Source organism: Gossypium raimondii, chromosome 11, assembly GCF_025698545.1.
Source record: "Gossypium raimondii isolate GPD5lz chromosome 11, ASM2569854v1, whole genome shotgun sequence".
Lineage (NCBI taxonomy): Eukaryota > Viridiplantae > Streptophyta > Magnoliopsida > Malvales > Malvaceae > Gossypium > Gossypium raimondii.
The window spans coordinates 55,613,988-55,633,853 of NC_068575.1; the positions used below are offsets into that span (position 1 = coordinate 55,613,988).

Genomic DNA, 19,866 nt, shown 5'->3' on the forward strand with positions numbered 1-19,866 from the left:
CAAAAACAGGTTGATTGGCTCGAGCTTTAAAAGTCAATATTTTAATCGGACTTAATTTTTTGCTCAAGCTTATTTTTCGAGCCTAATATTATTGTCGAAGCCCTCTCAAATTTCAAACTAACCCTGAGTTATATCTGCATGTACTCTATTATTTTCAATTTTTTATAATTTTTTAAAATTATTATTTTATAATTTTAATAATATTGTTATATCAGTATAAAGTATATATGAATTGTTACGTGAGTTATCATGCCAACATTGCTAAAAAAATTAATATTTTAGTGAATATTTTTATTAAAAATTATTTAATTCTTTTTAAATGTGGGTAATTAAATTTAATTAAAAAATAAAAGCTAAATTTGCAAAATTAAGGCCTGAATTTCATTATGCCAAACAAAATACTAAGAAAGTTGTATTGAACCGAGAGACGTCTCTTTTTTGAGAAAACGCTACCATTTTGGCTTTGGTCAGCTGCTTCAGCGTCTACTTTTCACCTCTCTTCAATTCCTTTGCACAGTTTTCAGATGTGCAAAAAAAATCCCTCTTCACAGCCAACATCAGCTCTAATTAGAACTAGGAATCTAGGATTAGAATTGCTGAGCCATCCTTCAACATCAAATCCCTAATTAAGCTCTTAATCAGTGGGGTCCTTTTCGTTTCTGGGTTTTCATGAGTCCTGAATCCAGACCATGAGAAGCAATCGAAAAGTTGAAGAAAACTTTCTATGGGATCAAATCATGAAAAAACAATTTACTATTGCTTGGACCTTCCCCAAGTTGGTAGTTTCTTCCATTCTTTTGATTTCTATCATCTGCATCTTCTACAATCTAAGCTTCTCCAATGCCTCAAACCCGTCTAATCACAGATCCAATATCATCAACACCCTTCATGTTGTTGACCAAGCGATGCCGCCACCTGTTTCTTCCCCACCAAAACTCGGTCCCCCAGAAAAAACTACCCTTCACCACTTAGTTTTCGGCATTGCCGGCTCGGCTAGGCTATGGGAGCACCGGAAAAATTACATAAAACTCTGGTGGAAGCCCCAAGAAATGCGTGGCACCGTCTGGTTAGACAAGACCGTCGCAAATAGGTCCGACGATCATCTTTTGCCGCCGGTAAAGATCTCATGCGACACTTCCAAGTTCAAGTACAAGAACCTGAAAGGCCACTATTCTGCCATTAGGATATCCCGCATAGTGTCCGAGACTCTACGGCTTGGCTTTGAAGATGTGAGATGGTTCGTGATGGGAGACGATGATACATATTTTGTGCCGGAGAATTTGGTTAGAGTTTTGTCAAAATACGATCATAATCAGTTGTATTACATTGGGAGCTTGTCGGAGAGTCATTTGCAGAACATACATTTTTCTTATGGGATGGCTTATGGCGGTGGAGGCTTCGCCATCAGTTACCCTTTGGCTAAAGCTCTTGCCAAAATGCAAGATAGGTGTATACAGAGATACCCCGGATTGTACGGTTCCGATGACCGGATACACGCTTGCATGGCGGAGCTTGGAATTCCCCTCACCAAGGAACCCGGATTTCACCAGGTTTGTCTGTTTATTTATTTATTTACTTTTTACTTTTTCTTTATCAGTCATATTGCTGAAATTTAACGAAGACCAAGAAATTGAACAAATCAAATATTGGAAGATTTTGGTTCCTTTTTGGGTCCAAACTCCAAAAATCTTGATGGTTTTTGTTTGATTCTTCCGGTCTTTAGGCTCAAAACCCTTGAATATATTTAAAAGAAGAAGAAGAAAATTAAGGGTGGAATTAGTTAGGCTAATTTAATTTTTGTCGTTTTTACATTAACAGTAAGTAAACGCACCACTAATCTAAATTCACCTAGACATAATCAAGCTTTTTAGAAATTTCCTTAAAAGTTGAAAATTTGTTTTTAGGCAAGTCTAATACTTGGGGTTTGTTCCTATTCCTACCCGAATTAATTAAAATAAAAATCCAAATCAAATAATTTTTTTAAATTTATTTTAAAATAAGTAGATGAAATTATTTCCTTAAAAAAAAGCTATAAATAGCTAATGCACCATTTGCGGGTTATTCCCTATTATCTAGGAATAATATGAAAAACCTAATCCACCCATAAAGTTGAATTTAGAGTTGCCGGATTTGGATTGTTAAAAGTACCTAATATAATCCTACTTCTTTTTCTGTTTTATTATCATCATGCCCTTATTCAAATTATTGGGTATTTTCATTATGTCGCATATCACGGCATGGATAGAGGCATAGTTCAAACAAGCCGGTGGTCTTTCGGTTCTCATGTGTCAGCCCTTCGCAACCTAAGCCAATGCTCCGCTCCACAGTTTTTTATACGTGGATGTTTGTGCAAACACACATTGGACCCCATCGTTGCAATTTTGTCGCTTCTCCTTTTAACGTTTTCGATCTTCTTCTGACGGTCGTAATAAGTCTTTTCTCCTTTCTTTAATACCCTAATTATATTCTAACACACGTGGACGTCAAGATCTCGATCTCAGTTTAACTAATGACTTCGATGTCGACACGCGTTTCACTTGAAAAAGGTACTTTGACTTGGTTGATGACCCAATTCAACATCTTCACAACTGATTGATGGGAACTTTTGCTTTTTGTCGGTTATTATACTTCACTGTTTTTTTGAAAAAATCTGGTTTCAAATTTCAAATACGGCTTGTCTATACCAATTATAATTGTTTAGTGTACTATCTTAAAAAACTAATCCATGGTTATGATTGTTTTTATATATCAGTACGATGTTTATGGGAGCTTATTGGGCCTACTATCGGCGCACCCTGTAGCTCCTCTAATCTCTATCCACCACCTAGACGTGGTTGAGCCCATATTCCCAAACGTTAACAGGGTCCAAGCCCTTCAACGTCTAAAGGCTCCAATAAAACTGGACTCGGCCGCAATCATGCAGCAATCGGTTTGCTACGACAAAACCCGAAGCTGGACAATCTCGGTCTCTTGGGGATACACCGTTCAAATATACCGAGGCATATTTTCAGTTAGAGAGATGGAAATGCCGGCCAGAACTTTCTTGAACTGGTATAAGAGAGCTGATTACACTGGCTTCTCTTTTAACACCCGCCCCGTTGCAAGACATGCTTGCCAGAAACCGTTTGTGTTTTACTTGTCTAATGCTTTGTACAACAAGAACACGAACCAGACAGCTAGCGAGTATGTTCAGCACCGGCTTCCAAGCTCTGGGTGTAAATGGAACATGGCGGATCCTTCACGGATTGAGAGAGTTCAGGTTTATAAAAAACCTGATCCCCATTTATGGGACAAGGTAAGTTTGTTGTTTCATGGTTTCGCTTGGTCGAGTGTGGGCGTAGAGTTATAAGATGGCCTGTTAACTCTGTTTTGTGTTTTTTTTTTTAACAGGCTCCGCGAAGGAATTGTTGCAGGGTCTTGCTAAGGAAAAAGAAAGGCACCATGGTTATTGATGTCGGAGTTTGCGGAGAAGATGATGTCATTGAATTGCGATGAGCAGTTTCAGTTATAATTTGATTAATTTGTCTCTTTTTGTGAAATTTAGACGATATAATAGCCTTAGCAATGGGTGTTGAATAGCTTGTTATAGAAAATAGTTATAGCAAAAAAGCGTTTTACATATTTATAACAACTTAAAGTCTTCATTGAGGACTCGCTCAGAGACTTTAATTAAAGTAATGAGGAATTTGGGGTATCTTCCCCACCGCAAGCAGAGCTGTGGGCTACGTTTGATGGCCTCTCGTTAGCTTCGAATGAAGGCCATCGGAATGTGATTCTAGAGATGGACGACTTGCAAGTGGTTAATATGCTGAACCATGTTGATGTTGTGGATGGTAGCTGCACTGTTATTACGAGCATCAGAGGACTGATAAGTTGCTTGCTTCATAAGTGGAATGTCTAAAAATAATAAATTGACCTTATCAATTTAACCTTAGGTCAATTTATTATTGCTTGCTCCATAAGTGGAATGTTGGAATTTCAAAGAGTTTTAGGTATTTATCTGGAAGTGTTTTTATTTCATAACATATAAATTTATTATTGATAAGGTTAAAGAGATTAATTAGGTGGAATGTAAATTTGCCGTCTTTGGCGGAACATGTTACATGCGAGATCTATCCTTATGGTTATTCCAAATTCAGTGAGCCTTAATTTGGCGTGGGGTATATGGAGAAAATTGTTAGATGCTTTGTTTGGAGGCACACGTTGAAAACCAACTTTGATAGCAAATTCTATTGTTTGGAAGTCTCTTACTACTAAGATTTGGGGAGAAATAAAAGAAATCGAATGGTGGACAATAGGTGAGGGGAAAAGTGTTAAATTTTGGTTGGGCGCCTGGGTACCTGATGTTGGTCCATTGCGGGATCATTGTACTGATAAGTTCCTAGACGTTGATGCGTTAGGATGCTGGAAGTGGTGCTAATTCACGCCTTTTCTTGATCACTCGATTTATTGAGGATTGCAACTGTATTTCCTCCAAGTGAAGTTGCTGGATCCAATAGTTGCATGTGGAATTGGTCTAAAATTGGTAAATTCTGTGCCTACAAGTTATACGAGTTTAGCGAAGGGAAGATGGGCGCCAATGGGCAAGAGATGGATTATAATATGGACACTCAAATGCTCGCAAAGGGTCCAGTTTTAACTATGGCTAATGTTAAATGATAGATTGTTAACGAACTCCGAAAGGTGTAAACGTGGGATGGCTACAGATGCCTCATGCTTAATTTGCGAATGTTGTCGAGAGACGACCTTGCATGTGATCAGAGAATGTGCAGCTTCGCATTCGACATGGATTTACTTTGTGTCGAAGCAAATTAGAGGTAACTTCTTCAATTTACCACTTTCTTAATATTCAGCATGATACAATATTTCATTTAGAAGAGGTGGATTGGAGTACCTTGTTTGGAGTGGTCTGATGAAAATTATGGAAACAGATGAACTTTGGGTATTTGCAAATAATAATTTTTGTGCTGTTGCAATACAAAACCAAAGAATTAGCTGGGCAAGAAGTATCAAACAAGTTGAATAAAAAGATCTTATGATCAGCAACAGCTACTGAGCACTGGTTGGATCAAATTGAACACGAATGGCGCTGTTAATATAACAACGGAGATGGCAATAGTTGGGGATTAGATTCGAGATGAGAAAGGAGAACGGTTGTTGGGCTTTAATAGACATAATCCAAGCAGAATTATGGTCCATTTATGTTGCTTGGACAAAGGGGTTGAAGAAGCTAGTCATCGAAAATGACAATGCAATGGTGGTGGATACGATTAACAAGGCTGATTTGGATGAAGTTATATCAATTACTTGTGTTGCAGACAATGGAATGTTAAAGTCGTTCATCATGTGTTCCCAGAAGTAAATTCTACAGCGAATTTTGTTGCTAAGTTGGCATCAACTGGAACCATAGAAAAGACGGAAACTAGAAAACTATGTCCGATTCTTATCATACTAGTTTATGCTCTGTATAATGGTTTTGGTCTTTTAAGGGCTTAGCCCTTCTCTTTTACCCTAAAAAAAAAAACCTTCAAATTTCTAATTTCTAATTTTTAAAAATTCTTCAATGTGTCATGAATATTTAATAATGTATATTTAGAGGTATACATGAATCGAGTTGAGTTGAATTCGAACGAGTTCATGTAAGGTATCTAGATCAATTTTTTAAGTTTGAGCTTGGCTCAACCTAAAAAATAGACTTAATTTTTTCCCCACGCCTAGCCTAATTTAAGAAAATTAAATTCGGGCTCGATCGGGTCCACCCATATTTAACTTTTTTGATTAATATTTTTTAAAAATATAATACACTAAATGCACTAAAAACGTTTTAATAAAAAATACTTTTTTATTATATTAAAAAATGTAAATAAATATAATAAATATTTTATTTATTAAATATAATTTTAAAATTTTATATTTTGGGTTAGATGACTTAATTGGATAATTTTGTTTTAAGTTTTTGGAAAACGAATTTAATTATAATAATTTAATATAAATATAACTATTATTTAATGTATATAATCGATATAAAATTATTTTACAATATTCGGACTACCAATAAAAACATAAACAACACGTTGAAATGAAAGTAAAACGTCCAAAGTGGAGTAAATTATAAACATAAAATTGAAACTGGTATGTGAAGGCTATTATTATTGATATGTTTTCAAATGAAGATTGATTGGGTGGTGCGGTGTTGAGTTTCATACGCACGTTGCTTACCCAGCGGCAACGCGCATTTCTTACCTAAATCCCAAAAGATGTAAGTAGAATCTCCCGCGTCCTGACAACTATCTTGACTCACCAATATTCGCGTTAACTCAGGTCGTCTCCTTCTCCACTCAGTCTCACAAAACCACGCTCAATCATATCTACTTCCCCATTTTTCCTTCACTTTCTGCATGTTCTTTGATCCGTTTTCTCCCATGGAAACTTTGCTTACGACATTGGGTTTCTCTTTCTTCTTTCTTTATTTCTTGGTCTCTTGCGATCTCTCTTTATCTTTCTCTCCGGTGGACAATTATCTCGTCAATTGTGCGCCTTGGTGGATGCCACTGTAGATAATCGTCGCTTCGTCTCCGACTCGTCCGATTCTTCTCACTCACATCTCTCTTCACCTCAATAGTTCTCACTCTGTGCTGGAACTTTGCTGCCGGGTCTGCCTCAGATCTATCATACCGCCAGGGTTTTCAAGGCACCGTTTAAATATGTTTTCGATGTCAAGGATCCAGGGACACACATGTTACGTCTCCATTTTCACCGATTCAGTTCACCACAATTGAATCTCGCTGACTCTAAATTTCACGTTTTGGTTAATGGGTTGGTAGCTTTGACCAATTTTAGTGGTGGGCGTTCGGTGGGTCCTAAGGTTATCGAATATTTGCTTTGGTTTAACTCTGAAAAGGTTGAAATTACTTTTCTTCCTGCTGAAAAATCGAAATTCGCTTTTGTTAGTGCAATTGAAGTGATATCTGCACCTAAAGATTTGATACTTGAAACTGCTCAGTCTGTGAATGGTGATAAAGTTAAGAATTTTGAGGGTTTAAATAAACAAGCATTTGAAGTTTATGTATAGGGTAACTATAGGAGGTCCTAAAGTCACTCCATTTAATGATTCTCTGTGGAGGACTTGGTTGCCTGATGACGACTACTTTAGATCGAAGGAAGGATCAAATAGGGTGTATTTTAGTGGTAGGATTAAGTACCAAGATGGTGGTGCTAGTCGTGAAGTTGGTCCTGATAATGTATATAATTCGGCTCGGTTAATCGAGAGCAAGAATGCTTCGATTCCTAATGTGATTGAGGGTTATCAGTATCTTGTTAGACTCCATTTCTGCGATATTGCTAGCATATCCCTTGGATTGTTGTTTTTCAATGTTTATGATGGACATTTGGCATATAAAGATTTGGATCCTTCGGCTGTTACCAATTACTTGTTGGCTTCTTCGTTTTATGTGGACTTGGTAGTTGATGCTGATCATTCCGGGATAGTGAATGTAACTGTTGGACCTTCGAACAAGAGCATGGCATACGCGGTGGATGCTATCCTAAATGGAGTGGAGATCATGAAGATGAGTAACTGGATGGGTAGTTTCGACGGTACTCTGCCTGCAGAGTCAGTTTTGAAGTGTTTGACAAGGAAAAGAAGAGTTGGTTTTCTGCTTCCTTTGATTGCTCTTGTGTGTTTATTGCTGAGCTTATCAGCAATCATACGTAGGAGGAAAGAAAAGGTGGAGTCAGTGCTACGGTCAAAATTGCCAATGGAGGTCCATGAAATTTCTCCAAAGCAAGGTAAACAACAATTATCAAGTATAAATACATGGTTATGGGTCCACTGGGTTTTGTGATATAATACCGCATACTATTGGTGGCTATCAGTTCCCCTCATATTAAATGGTATGTTTGAGTTTGAAGTTTGTGAAGGAGCTTTGTGTCTGTAAACAGAATAGAATGTTGTTTTCCAGTTTATCTCATCATGTTTGTGATTAGATTGATGCTATTGGGATGGTTTATTTAATTTAATAAATATTTCTCCATGAAATCCTAGTTATTTTTACTTAAACCAACCTGAAATCTCATCCTTTCTCTGAGGTCAGTGGACAGTTAAGTGCTAAATTTCTTTATGTTAACCCAATTTACATATTAAAACATTGGTTATGGTGGCTGTTTGAATTTACCTAAAAAATGAGTTGTGCTACTCCTTGGATCATGGTTCATATCACACCCACCATTACGGCCAGATTAAAATTAAAAATTATTAAGGATATTTACTTAAGAGTTAAAAATGGAAATAGAAAAAAAGAAAAAGAAAATCGAAGATTAGTATTGTTAAATGAAGGGTCCAGTGCATCCACTAGAATCTCTTATCTTGCGCTGAAAATTATATGGGGGCATTCTACATCTCCAAAGTTAATGGGTGATCAGCATGGACCTATATATTGTAACGGACATAAACATTTACTATTTAAGATAGAATTCACAGAGAAAGCCCATATGTCATGGTTTGCTTATGCAGCTTACTCCCTCACCGTAAACCTAGCGTCGGCTTTTTTCATAAGCTATTTGTGCAAAATTTTGTACCAAAATTATCTGTTTTTATCTTCCATCATCCCTTAATAATTGTTCAGTTTATAATAAAACGATTTTTTTTGTGCCAATACTGTGTTCGACGGTATCAATATGTATTTTTTAAATATACTTAAAAAATATATGTATTCTGAGATTAAAAATATATATATTTTAATAGCTATTGGCATTCACGTTACCTGCACCGATTCAATAAAAAGAGAGGTAATTTTACTTTTTGATGTTGACATTCTCTTTATCAACACCGATGTGATTTTTTATTTTTATTTTTATTTTTATCGGTGTGCTTTGATAAAAAAAAGATAAAAGATGAATTCTTTTAATTAAATTGTACTGCATTAGATTACCATAACTTTCTTGCATTAATTGTAGTCCATATACAGCTTTTTACCATTTGAATGGTTTTTGCATGAAAACTTTTAATTAATAAAAATGTTTTAAACATTCAAAAAATTAATTTTTAATTAATGCAATTAAATCATTTAAATGTTTAAAAAATTGTATATGATTTTTATTATAAAGAAACTACTTGAATGGTAAAAAGTTGTACATGGACCACAATTAATGAAAGAAAACATGCAAACAAGATAACAAGAAGCCAAGGAGAGAGTATTATTAATAAACATTTGACTAAGGTGAGAAATATCAACCACCCCTGCTTAATTTTTATTGAATACTAATACAACACAATTTTTCATTAATTATTTTTATTGCAATTATTTATGCAATTTAATTGATGAACCACAATTTAATTAAAAGGTAAATTATAAAAATAGTCACTTTTGTTTGTCTCAAATTATATTTTAATCACTTACGTTATCGTTTTGTTACAAAGTAGTCACTCTACCGTTAAGCTCCGTTACCTCCCTAACGGCGATCGTATGTGGCAGTCCAATTGGGTTTTAAATGTCAACTTGGATATTCTAAGTGGCAGTCCAAATTAAATTTATTTATTTAAAAACTTTTTTTCATCCTAGCAACTGGACAGTCAAGTTGACATTTAAAACCCATTTGGACTGCCGTTAGGGAGGTAATGGAGTTTAGCGGTAGAGTGACCACTTCGCAACAAAACAATAACGTAAGTGACTAAAACGTAACATTTCACACATAAGTAACTAAAATATAATCCAAGACAAATAAAATTGACTATTTTTATAGTTTACCCTTAATTAAAACACTTTGTTTCAATTTCTTAACTTCCTCTCTTCTTTTCACTAGTCCCCGCAACCAAAGCACACAGGCAAAAAAAAAAAATTTCAAAAACCACACCAGTGTCGGTAAAGAGCACGCCAACACCAAAAGTAAAAATTTAATTTTTTTTAATTTGAATCGGTGCCGGCAACGTGAACATTGACATCAAAAAAGTAAGAAATCATTTTTCAAAATTTGAATTGGTGTCGACAATGATAACACCGGCACCTATTAAAATATTTTTTAAATTCTTTTTAATCTTGAAATATCTATATTTGTTAAGTGTATTTAAAAAAATACATACTAGTGCTGACGAACACAATGACGGCACTAAAAAAGATATTTTTTTATAAACCAAGCAATTATTAGATAATTATTAAAGTATGATGGAGGGTGATGCTGACAACAAGATGATCGTTACCAACATGTACTATAAAAAAACATATTATTTTCATACAAAATTTTAAATTTAAATTATTTTCGTAAAAAAATCGATTTATTTGAGTTAGTTATGAAAAAAGGCGAGCTAATCAGGCAATTAAGGAAAGGGATCCAGCTAATTCAAGACAAGGTTACAGGTCAGCAACTGGGCACACCAAAGACACGCAATAAACGCATCAACACCAATGTAACAGTGGTAGGGACCCGAGGCTTGATGCATTATATTTGTATTTTCATTTCATCTAACCCTCAAATGTTACCCTTTCTTTCCTTTTCTGTACCAAGCTCGTGGGATTGCACCGCCCTCTTCATTCTCTATTTTTCTCAATTTGGGTTCAAGCGAAGATACTCAAATTAATGCGTACACTCTCTTTTAAGTAGATAAAGAAAGGCAAACGAATGGTGGGTTTGGATAGGCGGTGTGTTTAGTTCCGGTGAGGTTAAAAACAGCGGTGGCGGTGAGATTAGGTACTGTAGAGGTGAGATTGGATACTGTAGCGGTAAGATTAGAAACAGCGGTGGAGTGTGTGTTTGGATTCAAACGCAACTGTAGCGGTGAGGTGAAAATAGAAAATAACTTTTAAGGACATTAGATTAAAAATGATATATAATAGAAGTTTTTAAAATTATTTAACAATTACAAAATTAATAAATAATTAAAAATTATTACAATTATATTTATTTTTAATAATAAATAATTAAAAATAAATTAAAACTAGAGAAAAATTCAAAAATATCAAAATATTTTACAGATTATATTCATAATAAAATATCAAAATATTTTAAATATACAATAAAATATTTTTAAATTATATTCATAATAAAATATCAAAATATTTTACAGATTATATTTGAATCAAATAATAAAATATAAATTAAATTGTATTTATACTAAATTTATAAATAAAAATTATAATTTTATTGTAAATTAAATCATATTAAATAATGACATATTAAACTTATGTTATCTGTTTTAAATAAAATAAATAATAAAGGAAAAATTAGAGGGGTAAAATAATAATTACTCTTATTTTTGGACTTCCAAATCAGTCCACTGAAGCTTTTAACTCCAGCCAATATTTTGGGTTACAGTGAGGTGAAAAATGCTTACTGGTGTGCTTGCCAAACACCCCAAATAGAGCTGCGTTTCAGTTCAAATTTTTTTTACTCTTTAAATCTCACCACACTGAAGCTTGCTGGTGATCCAAAGGAGCCCGAAATCTGTCTTTTCAACTGCTTCTCTCTTCCAAATCATTTCATATAATATTTTACTCAAAAAAAGCGCAAAATTAAGTGTTAGTGAATTTATATTAAAGAAAGGCAAATTATCGGTTCCTCATTCAATTTAGTGGTTTAAAATTTTATCATTCAATTTTTAGGGTGTTTTTATTTTAACTATTTAACATTTAAATCTTAACGACAGTTAACTTGTACATATCATATCATGTTCACACTTTTATTTTGATCATCAAATTTCTAAGTCGCTTTCATTTGAATCACTCGAAAAATATTTTTTAATATTGATCAAGGTATAAAAACATTAAGGATTAAAGTAAAAAGCAGTAGAAACTAAAATAATGCTTTAAAATTGTCAAATTGTACTTTTTACCTATTTGCTGGAAGTTTTAAATTTCTTTTCAATATTGAAAATTTAAATTTCAATGCATCAAAATTAATTAAAATAAGTTATTGAAAATATTTTATCCCTTGATAGTGTCAACCGATTTGTTAATATAATATTTAAATTATTTTAATTAATTAATTTAGTTTCCTTTTAGATTTTAAAATTTTATTTTATATTTCCAAATTAAAATCAACTCAAATAAATTATCTTTAATAATTGTATATAAAACTCAAATCTCTTTTGATTATATGATCTCTAGTCTTTCATAGTAAGCTAAAAGCGAGAAATATCCTTACAATTAATTTAATTAATTAATCTTCAAACAAAACCCAAAATTTTTCATAACTTTTTACCCAAATGAAGAACAAGCAATTAATATATTAATTGCAATAATTTTCTTTGCTTTTAGTTTAATATATATGAAAGATTGGAGATTATATAATCAAAATAAATTTAAGTTTTGTAGAAATTATTAAATATGAGTTATCGAGTTGACTTCATTAAGAATAACATGGAAATATTAAATAAAATTTTAAAATTTAGAAGGAGATTAAATTATTTAACTTCAATATTACAATATCAAATCAATTAATATTATCAATGGATAAAAAATTCAATAATTTATTTAATTGATGTTTATGCTTTGAAATTTAAATTTTCAATATTGAAAAAAAAAGAATTTTCAACAATGTATAAACAAGTACAATTTGACAATTTTAATGGTTTGCTTTAGTTTCTACCTTTTTTTCACTTTATCCTTAATTATTTTGCCCCAGTGAATACTTTAGAAAAGATATTTTTTTTAACCAAAACAAAAGTGACTTAAAAATTGGGTGATCAAAAATGAAAGTATAAACTTAATGTAGTGTGTACAGTTAACTGCCGATAGAAATTTAACGATTGAATGACTAAAATAAAAGGGTCATAAAAATTAAATGATGAAACTGAAAGGATTTACATTTTATTTTAGATGATAAAAATGAAACTTACCTAAAAATTGGGAGAGTTTAGGTAATAATGGATGTTGCATGAAGCTTGCAATTGGAGGGACGTAGATTCATCCACGTACCTAAGAGTTGACTTTTGGATTCCTCAAGGCTTCAACTTGCTACTCCCACCCTGATTTTTGCCACACATTGTTTTTTTTCTTAAAAATATCAATTACAATCTTGAGTACAATTCCCAAGACGTGAATCATGCTTTTTATTTCTCACTTCTATAAAGAATATTATATAGATATATCATTTTAGGATAATTCTTTTCCTTATATTTAATATTCCCTAATTCCAAATTGTAATCTAGATTGAGTATTTAATTATAAATATGTACTTCCCTATATATACATCATCATTCCTTTAACATTCTCCTCAGAGATTCTCTCATAGTATATCTCTTTCTCTCGACAAAAAGCTACCAACTAATAATACCCCAGAAATCGAGCAATGGATTCCAGGTTCGTAAGGGCAACAATAAGGCACCTCTTGACTGTCATCTTTCTTGGGATTTGTATGATGTGGATCATGGCACCCACAAACACTTACCTGCAAAAATGGAGACCTAGCATCCACAAAAAGCTTGTTTCCACGTATTTTGGAACCCAAGGTAATTTTGCTGATGATATATATATTTTATCCATATATAACAAGTTAAGTTCCGAGGTTTACATTCTATTGTATTGTATCATCATGGTTACAGCTCCCAGCATGCTGATTTGGACATTCCCCGTCCTCTTCGTTGCTTCTTTGGGATCTTTGTACCTTCACTTGGGAAAGAACTCGAATCAAGATGCTTCACAAAGGTAGAACCAGGATTTTCAGTTTGCTTGGTTACAGATATGTTAAACATATATATCAAAAGATCAAAAACCCAATTTTAATGGCTAATTATTTCTGATGACCAGCAATGAGAAAAAGCATAGGCGGGCGTTATGGAGGAAGCCCGTTTTAGTGAAGGGTCCCCTTGGGATAGTTTCGGGGATAGAGTTAGCCTTGTTGATCATGTTTATTGCACTCCTGGTTTGGTCACTGGTAACTTATTTACGCAGGTTACATACCATCACTCCAAAAGCAGCTGCAAAAGAAGGAGTCAAAGTGTAAGATCAAATTAATCAATTCATTGATACCACAAATGAACGTTAATTCATTCAAAAAAAGAGAAAATTAACATTTCGAAATTCGAATATAATTGGTGTTTTTTGGCAGATGGGAAATGAAGTTATTCGATGTAGCGTTGTGGATAGGGCTTACGGGGAATGTGTGTTTAGCATTTCTGTTCTACCCAGTGGCTCGTGGCTCATCGGTGCTGCCGCTGTTAGGTCTAACCTCGGAGGGCAGCATCAAGTACCATATATGGCTTGGACACATGACCATGGTTCTTTTCACAATTCACGGCATTTGCTATATCATTGATTGGGCCGTTACAGGCAACATATCTGAGGTAATTAATGTTCTTTATTACATAATAACTAGACAAAATCTGAAAGGGAATATTAGCCTACTCCCTTTTTTCTTCATCTTTTTTTGGTCTTCCTTTTTCAGTCTTGTTCTAAGATTGCACGTAAGTATATGAAAAGAAGGTTTTAAGAATCTTTGTTATGAAAATGACGTAAAAGAGACTACAATCAAAGATAAAACTCGGGTATTTAGTTCCATTAATAGCTCTCCACTCATTTTATATGAAAATCATTGTCATGAAACGGTCCATACTACATACAGAAGAACCATAAAATATGGGTGTCTTTATCAAAGGAATTTTTGAGATTGTGGGGTCTCAAACAAGAGACGTAGTTCAATTTTATTCTCGTCTTTTGGTTGTGGTATTTCGCCAACTTTTTTCTTCAATCTATTCTGATTTTTCCCCTTTTTCTATTCAAATGACACCTCTTTTTCATGCACAAACAAAATTGGTTTCAACATTAATATGATTAGTACCGAGCAAGATTTACACTGAAATCAAAACTAAAATTTATTATCCTATGGGAATTACGTCTCCGCCGATGCAAATTGATTGGTGCACACTAACCAGTAGATTTTAATGGGGGATTGGACTTAAGAGTATAGGGATCTGATGGAGGTGAGACGTGTAGGGGTAACTGGACCTGACCCATTTGTCAACTATGTATGGGGTGCCTTTAACATCGATGCTGTTTTTGACCACGAAAAGCAAATGAAAAAATAAAGGTGGAAGAGATGTATCTAGCGTAGGGTGAGTAAAATTTGATTTGACTCAAAAAAATTGAAAAAAATTCGAATTTCGAGTTAAACGAATTGAGTTATTCGAATCAACTCGAATTTTTTTTCGAATTTCGAGTTCGAATCGAGTTGGATTTTCGAATTCGAATAACTCGAATATCAAACTATAATATTTTACATTTTTACCCTAAACTCCCAAACTTTTTTACTTTTCTCTCAAAATTTTTACTCTTTCCCACTTTTCCCCTAAAACTTTTACTCCCCTCCCAACCCCCCAATCTACCCAAAATTCATTTCCCACCAAAATTTTACTCTTCCATTTACTTTTTTTCAAAATTTTACTCCCAAAAATCCTCAAAACCTTTTATTTTCCCCCAAAATTTTTACTCCCTCTCACTTTTTCCCTAAAACTTTTATTCTCTTCCCATCCCACCTCCCATCTACCCCAAACCCTACCCCCTCTAATTTTTTTAAATATTTTCTCTCCAAAATTTTACTCCCCCTATTTACTTTTCCTCAAACTTTTATTTCCCAAAACTTTTTATTTCCCCCTAAACTTTTACTTCTCACCCTTTACTCTCAAATAAAAAATTAAAATTATCCAAAAAAAAATCACTAAACATAAATAGTAATAATTTTATTTATATATACTATTTATATTATTAAATTAAATTTCACATTTTATATTATTTATATTATTGAATTGTTTAGTCATATTGAATATTTATATTAAAATTGAATTCTTAATTATGCCATAAAATATTTGTGTTAAAATTTTATATTGGTATCAATTTCACATTTTATTTTTAAAATAACTTTTATTAAAAATTATATTTTTATATTTAATATATTTTTAATTCCAAAATACTTAGTGACAAGAATCAAGATAATTGAAACAACTAAGCAAACAAATAAGCTAACCAAGATATAAAAATTAATAAATAAATTATGAGGTGATGAAAATTAATAAAAAATTTGATTAAGGTGGACAAATTTTATTACGATGGGTAACAATGGTTACAAGGACCCAAAATTATTTTTTAAAATTTAACTCGAACAAATATATTCGATTCGAGAAAACTTCAAATAAAGTTAGGATGATAAAATGAAATTCGAAAACTCGATTAACTCGAAAATTTTCGATTCGATTCGATCGAATGCTCACCCCTAAACTAAACTAGCGTTTCCCGTACTGTATGAGGCGTATAGTGGAGCACTTAAAGCTACTACCCGTCTTTCTGCTCTACGGATAGGAACCACCATAGTGAATGATAGATTACATTACCAAGGTGGTGAGAATCTTTTAAATATAATATGGTGAGAGTTTTATTTTTTGTTTGACTTGGATAGACAAATATATTATTAATACTAAAAACCAATCTAATACTACTTTTAACAATGTGTACCCATCCCTTGTGTCTTGAAATCTTCAAACTTTAAGCTATAATGTTGATGTGAATAATTCAGATGCTAAAATGGAGTCATTCGCATATTTCAAACGTGGCTGGAGAAATAGCATTGCTGGGTGGCCTAGGCTTGTGGGCTGCAACCTTTCCTCAAATAAGGCGAAAAACCTTTGAGCTCTTCTTTTATGCCCATCATCTCTACATCATCTTTGTATTCTTCTTCATCCTCCATGTTGGCATTGATTACACCTTCATTATGCTTCCTGGATTTTACCTCTTCATCGTCGACCGTTACCTCAGATTCTTGCAATCTCGAACCTCTGTCCGCTTACTTTCAGCTCGACTTTTACCTTGTAATGTTGTGGAGCTTAATTTCGCAAAAACCCATGGTAATCATTAACCCAATAACTTAATCGAGTTTTTTTTTTCATATAATTTTAGTTTAACCCTTTTTTTCACCCCACTTGATTTGTTAATATCTTTGTTTAAAATTAGGTTTGACCTATAATCCGACAAGTATTATGTTCGTGAACGTGCCCAGCATTTCAAAGTTGCAATGGCATCCATTTACAGTTAGTTCGAACAGTAATATGGAGCCTGATAAACTTAGTGTGATCATTAAAAGCGAAGGAAGTTGGTCGACCAAGCTCCATCAAATGCTTTCATCTCCAATTGACCGTCTTGATGTTTCCATTGAAGGACCTTACGGACCTCAATCTAACCATTTCCTAAGGTTTGCAAACAAATCCTACCAACTAAAAACATTGTTTCTTCTAAGTTTGTTAAAAAACTATTTAACTGTACAAATATTTTTCAGGCATGACACGATTGTGATGGTGAGTGGAGGCAGTGGAATTACTCCTTTTATATCCATAATCCGAGAGCTCATTTTCAGGAGCAAAATATCTCAATGTAAGACACCAGATATGATCCTAATTGCTGTATTCAAAAGCTCTTTGGATCTCACTATGCTAGACCTGTTGCTACCTATGACTGGTTCCCCATCTGACCTTTCTAACCTGAAGCTCCACATTGAAGCTTACGTGACCAAGGAAAAAGAACCAACAACTGATAACTCAAAACGAGTTCGTTCCATATTGTTCAAGCCCCTTCCAACAGATAAACCTATGGCACCCATTTTAGGCCCCAACAGCTGGTTCTGGCTTGCCGCCATAATATCATCTTCCTTCATCATGTTCCTTATCTTAATTGGGATCATCACTCGGTTCTATATTTACCCAAGGGATCACAACAATTACGAATTCTCAGCCTCCACAAAAGCTGTGTTGAATGTTTTGGCTATATGTGTCTCCATAGCTGCAACAGCTAGTGCAGCTGTTTTTTGGAACAAGAAACAGTATTCCAGGGAAGCGACGCAGGTACAAAACAATGAAGGACAAGCCCCATTAGGATCACCAAACTTGAGGGCTTATAATGGTGATAGAGAATTGGAAAGCCTCCCTCACCAATCTCTTGCACAAGCTACCAAAGTTCACTATGGAGGGAGACCTGACTTGAAGAGTAAGTTACTTTCAATTTGTCTAATGGCTTAACTAAGTGCCTGTTTTGCAGCAACTAGAATTCACCTCAAACCTTTTCTCTTCTTCTTCTTTTTTTTTATTTTATTTTATTTTTTATTTTTATCTTTTTTGATTGTTTGGGGGTGCAGGAATGCTTTTTGAACGTAAAGGAGAAAGCGTGGGGGTTCTTGTTTGCGGTCCAAAGAAATTGAGGCATGATGTTGCAGCAATTTGTTCTTCTGGTCTGGCAGATAATCTGCATTTTGAGTCTATCAGTTTCAGCTGGTGATTACTGTTTAGAAACCAGAGGAAAAAACAAGTGCGTGGAGTGGCAGAGTGGTTTTGGCACCCATCATTTGTTCAAGTGCGCAGTTTCTGCTGTTTTTGTTTGATACTTCATGCAAATTATGTAGCTACAAAACAGTACGAGATCTTGATATAATTAAATAAACCGATGAATATAGCTTGTAAATTTTCCCCTTGTATGGTGACGGTTTAAAAAAAAAGCAATTCTGCCATCTTCTCCACTTACTCAAAAACCTTCACATGTTTTCCTGTGGTCCCACAGAATAGGCTGAACTGTAACATCTAAAAACTCCGAATTTGGGTTTTTTTTCTTTCAGGTTAACGAATCATTTTCACTTAACTGAAGATGTATAGAAATTCCACTTGCTATTTTCTAAAGAAGGGTCGTATCTTACGACCCACCCATCTTCAAAGAGGGACACATCAGTGATGCTAAAATTCAAACAATCATCAGTGCTGCAAAGGAATTTATATACCTCGGATCGTCTTAAAAGAGTAGCAAGGACTAGTATTCACTCCTTCAACTTGACAGAGTACATATGAGCCAAGAGGAATTGATCAGCACCCAACCTGCTCTGCAAAATACCCATTTTAACGAAAGAAAGGGGTTCAATCAGCAAAAACACCATAAAAAGACGAAAAGAAAATTGCAGGAAAAGAATGGTCGTTATTTTTACTCTTAATTCACGATTTGGCTCCTAAGTATACCAATTTTCTCATTTGGTATTTAAATTCTTTTTGTTTCAATTTGATACCTAATGTCCATTTTACGTTAAAAAAAATTAATTTTATAGCCAATCACAAAGCACCAACTCATGTCTTTATATAAAAAACAAGTAATTTTATTAAATATATATACACATTAAAAATATAAAAATATAAATATATATATAAATTTAGAAAATATATATAATCAATAAAAATAGATAAATTATAAAAATTTACAAAAAAATTTATAATTGAAAAAATTAGTTGAAATTAATAATATTATAAAAATTGTAAAATTATGAAAACTGTAATTTTAAAAAATTAAAATAACTATTTTTATAAAATTCTAAAATATATAATTATAAGTTTTAAGAAAGAATTTCAATTTCAATTTTTTGCAATTACTTGAATTTTAAATACTATTTTAAAATTTTTATAAAATTTTCCAATTTCTATATGTCATTTTAAATTTTTAAAATTTATAATTATATATAAGAATTTTATATATTTTTTATTTTTATATATTATCTAATTTTAAAAATTTTAAAATTTATAATTATATCTAAGAATTTTACATTTTACTATTAGAATACACCATGTGTCTTTTTTTAGTTTTTAATATTATATTGATTAAAATGTAAAAAAACATATATAATAGATAAAAATAATTTAAAATATTTTTATAAATTTATAAAATATATAATTATAAATTTTAAAAAGTAAAAAATATATAAAAATCAAAACTGTTATAAAAATTTTTATAATATATATTTTAGAATTTTATAAAAAATCATTTTAAACTTTCTTAAATTAATTTTTATATTTTTACATGTTTTTGTAATAATATTATTAATTTCAACTAATTTATTGTCAATTATCATATTTTTGCCAAATTT

The 19,866-nt window shown here is 32.8% G+C and overlaps 2 protein-coding genes and 1 pseudogene across 3 annotated transcripts; all 3 read left to right on the forward strand.

Annotated features, from left to right (window-relative positions):
- Positions 1 to 424: 424 nt before the first annotated feature.
- Positions 425 to 3,997, forward strand: LOC105802726 (uncharacterized). The gene is made up of 3 exons (XM_012634542.2): positions 425 to 1,550; positions 2,753 to 3,295; positions 3,391 to 3,997. The coding sequence occupies exons 1-3, from the start codon at positions 690 to 692 to the stop codon at positions 3,493 to 3,495; spliced, it is 1,509 nt and encodes a 502-aa protein (XP_012489996.1). The 5' UTR covers positions 425 to 689; the 3' UTR covers positions 3,496 to 3,997.
- Positions 3,998 to 6,128: 2,131 nt separating this feature from the next.
- On the forward strand, positions 6,129 to 8,038 carry LOC105802727 (probable receptor-like protein kinase At5g24010; annotated as a pseudogene).
- Positions 8,039 to 13,281: 5,243 nt separating this feature from the next.
- On the forward strand, positions 13,282 to 18,474 carry LOC105802725 (ferric reduction oxidase 2). 2 transcript variants are annotated; one of them, XM_012634540.2, is made up of 8 exons: positions 13,282 to 13,441; positions 13,535 to 13,637; positions 13,740 to 13,931; positions 14,041 to 14,275; positions 16,498 to 16,825; positions 16,932 to 17,169; positions 17,254 to 17,957; positions 18,106 to 18,474. In XM_012634540.2, exons 1-8 carry the CDS (start codon positions 13,282 to 13,284, stop codon positions 18,243 to 18,245), a joined length of 2,100 nt encoding a protein of 699 aa, XP_012489994.1. In that variant the 3' UTR covers positions 18,246 to 18,474. The 2 variants fall into 2 exon arrangements, with proteins under 2 accessions (XP_012489994.1, XP_012489995.1); XM_012634541.2 differs by having other exon boundaries at positions 13,884 to 13,931.
- The last annotated feature ends 1,392 nt before the right edge of the window (positions 18,475 to 19,866 follow it).

What these genes read in the sequence shown, in the direction of transcription:
- LOC105802726 (XM_012634542.2), top strand. Translation starts at nt 690, where the DNA reads ATGAGAAGCAATCGAAAAGTTGAAGAAAACTTTCTATGGGATCAAATC. An exon ending in AGGAACCCGGATTTCACCAG is followed by an intron (nt 1,551 to 2,752) that starts GTTTGTCTGTTT and finishes TTTATATATCAG; the next exon opens with TACGATGTTTATGGGAGCTT. An exon ending in ATCCCCATTTATGGGACAAG is followed by an intron (nt 3,296 to 3,390) that starts GTAAGTTTGTTG and finishes TTTTTTTAACAG; the next exon opens with GCTCCGCGAAGGAATTGTTG.
- LOC105802725 (XM_012634540.2), top strand. Translation starts at nt 13,282, where the DNA reads ATGGATTCCAGGTTCGTAAGGGCAACAATAAGGCACCTCTTGACTGTC. An exon ending in CACGTATTTTGGAACCCAAG is followed by an intron (nt 13,442 to 13,534) that starts GTAATTTTGCTG and finishes TCATGGTTACAG; the next exon opens with CTCCCAGCATGCTGATTTGG. An exon ending in TTACAGGCAACATATCTGAG is followed by an intron (nt 14,276 to 16,497) that starts GTAATTAATGTT and finishes TGAATAATTCAG; the next exon opens with ATGCTAAAATGGAGTCATTC.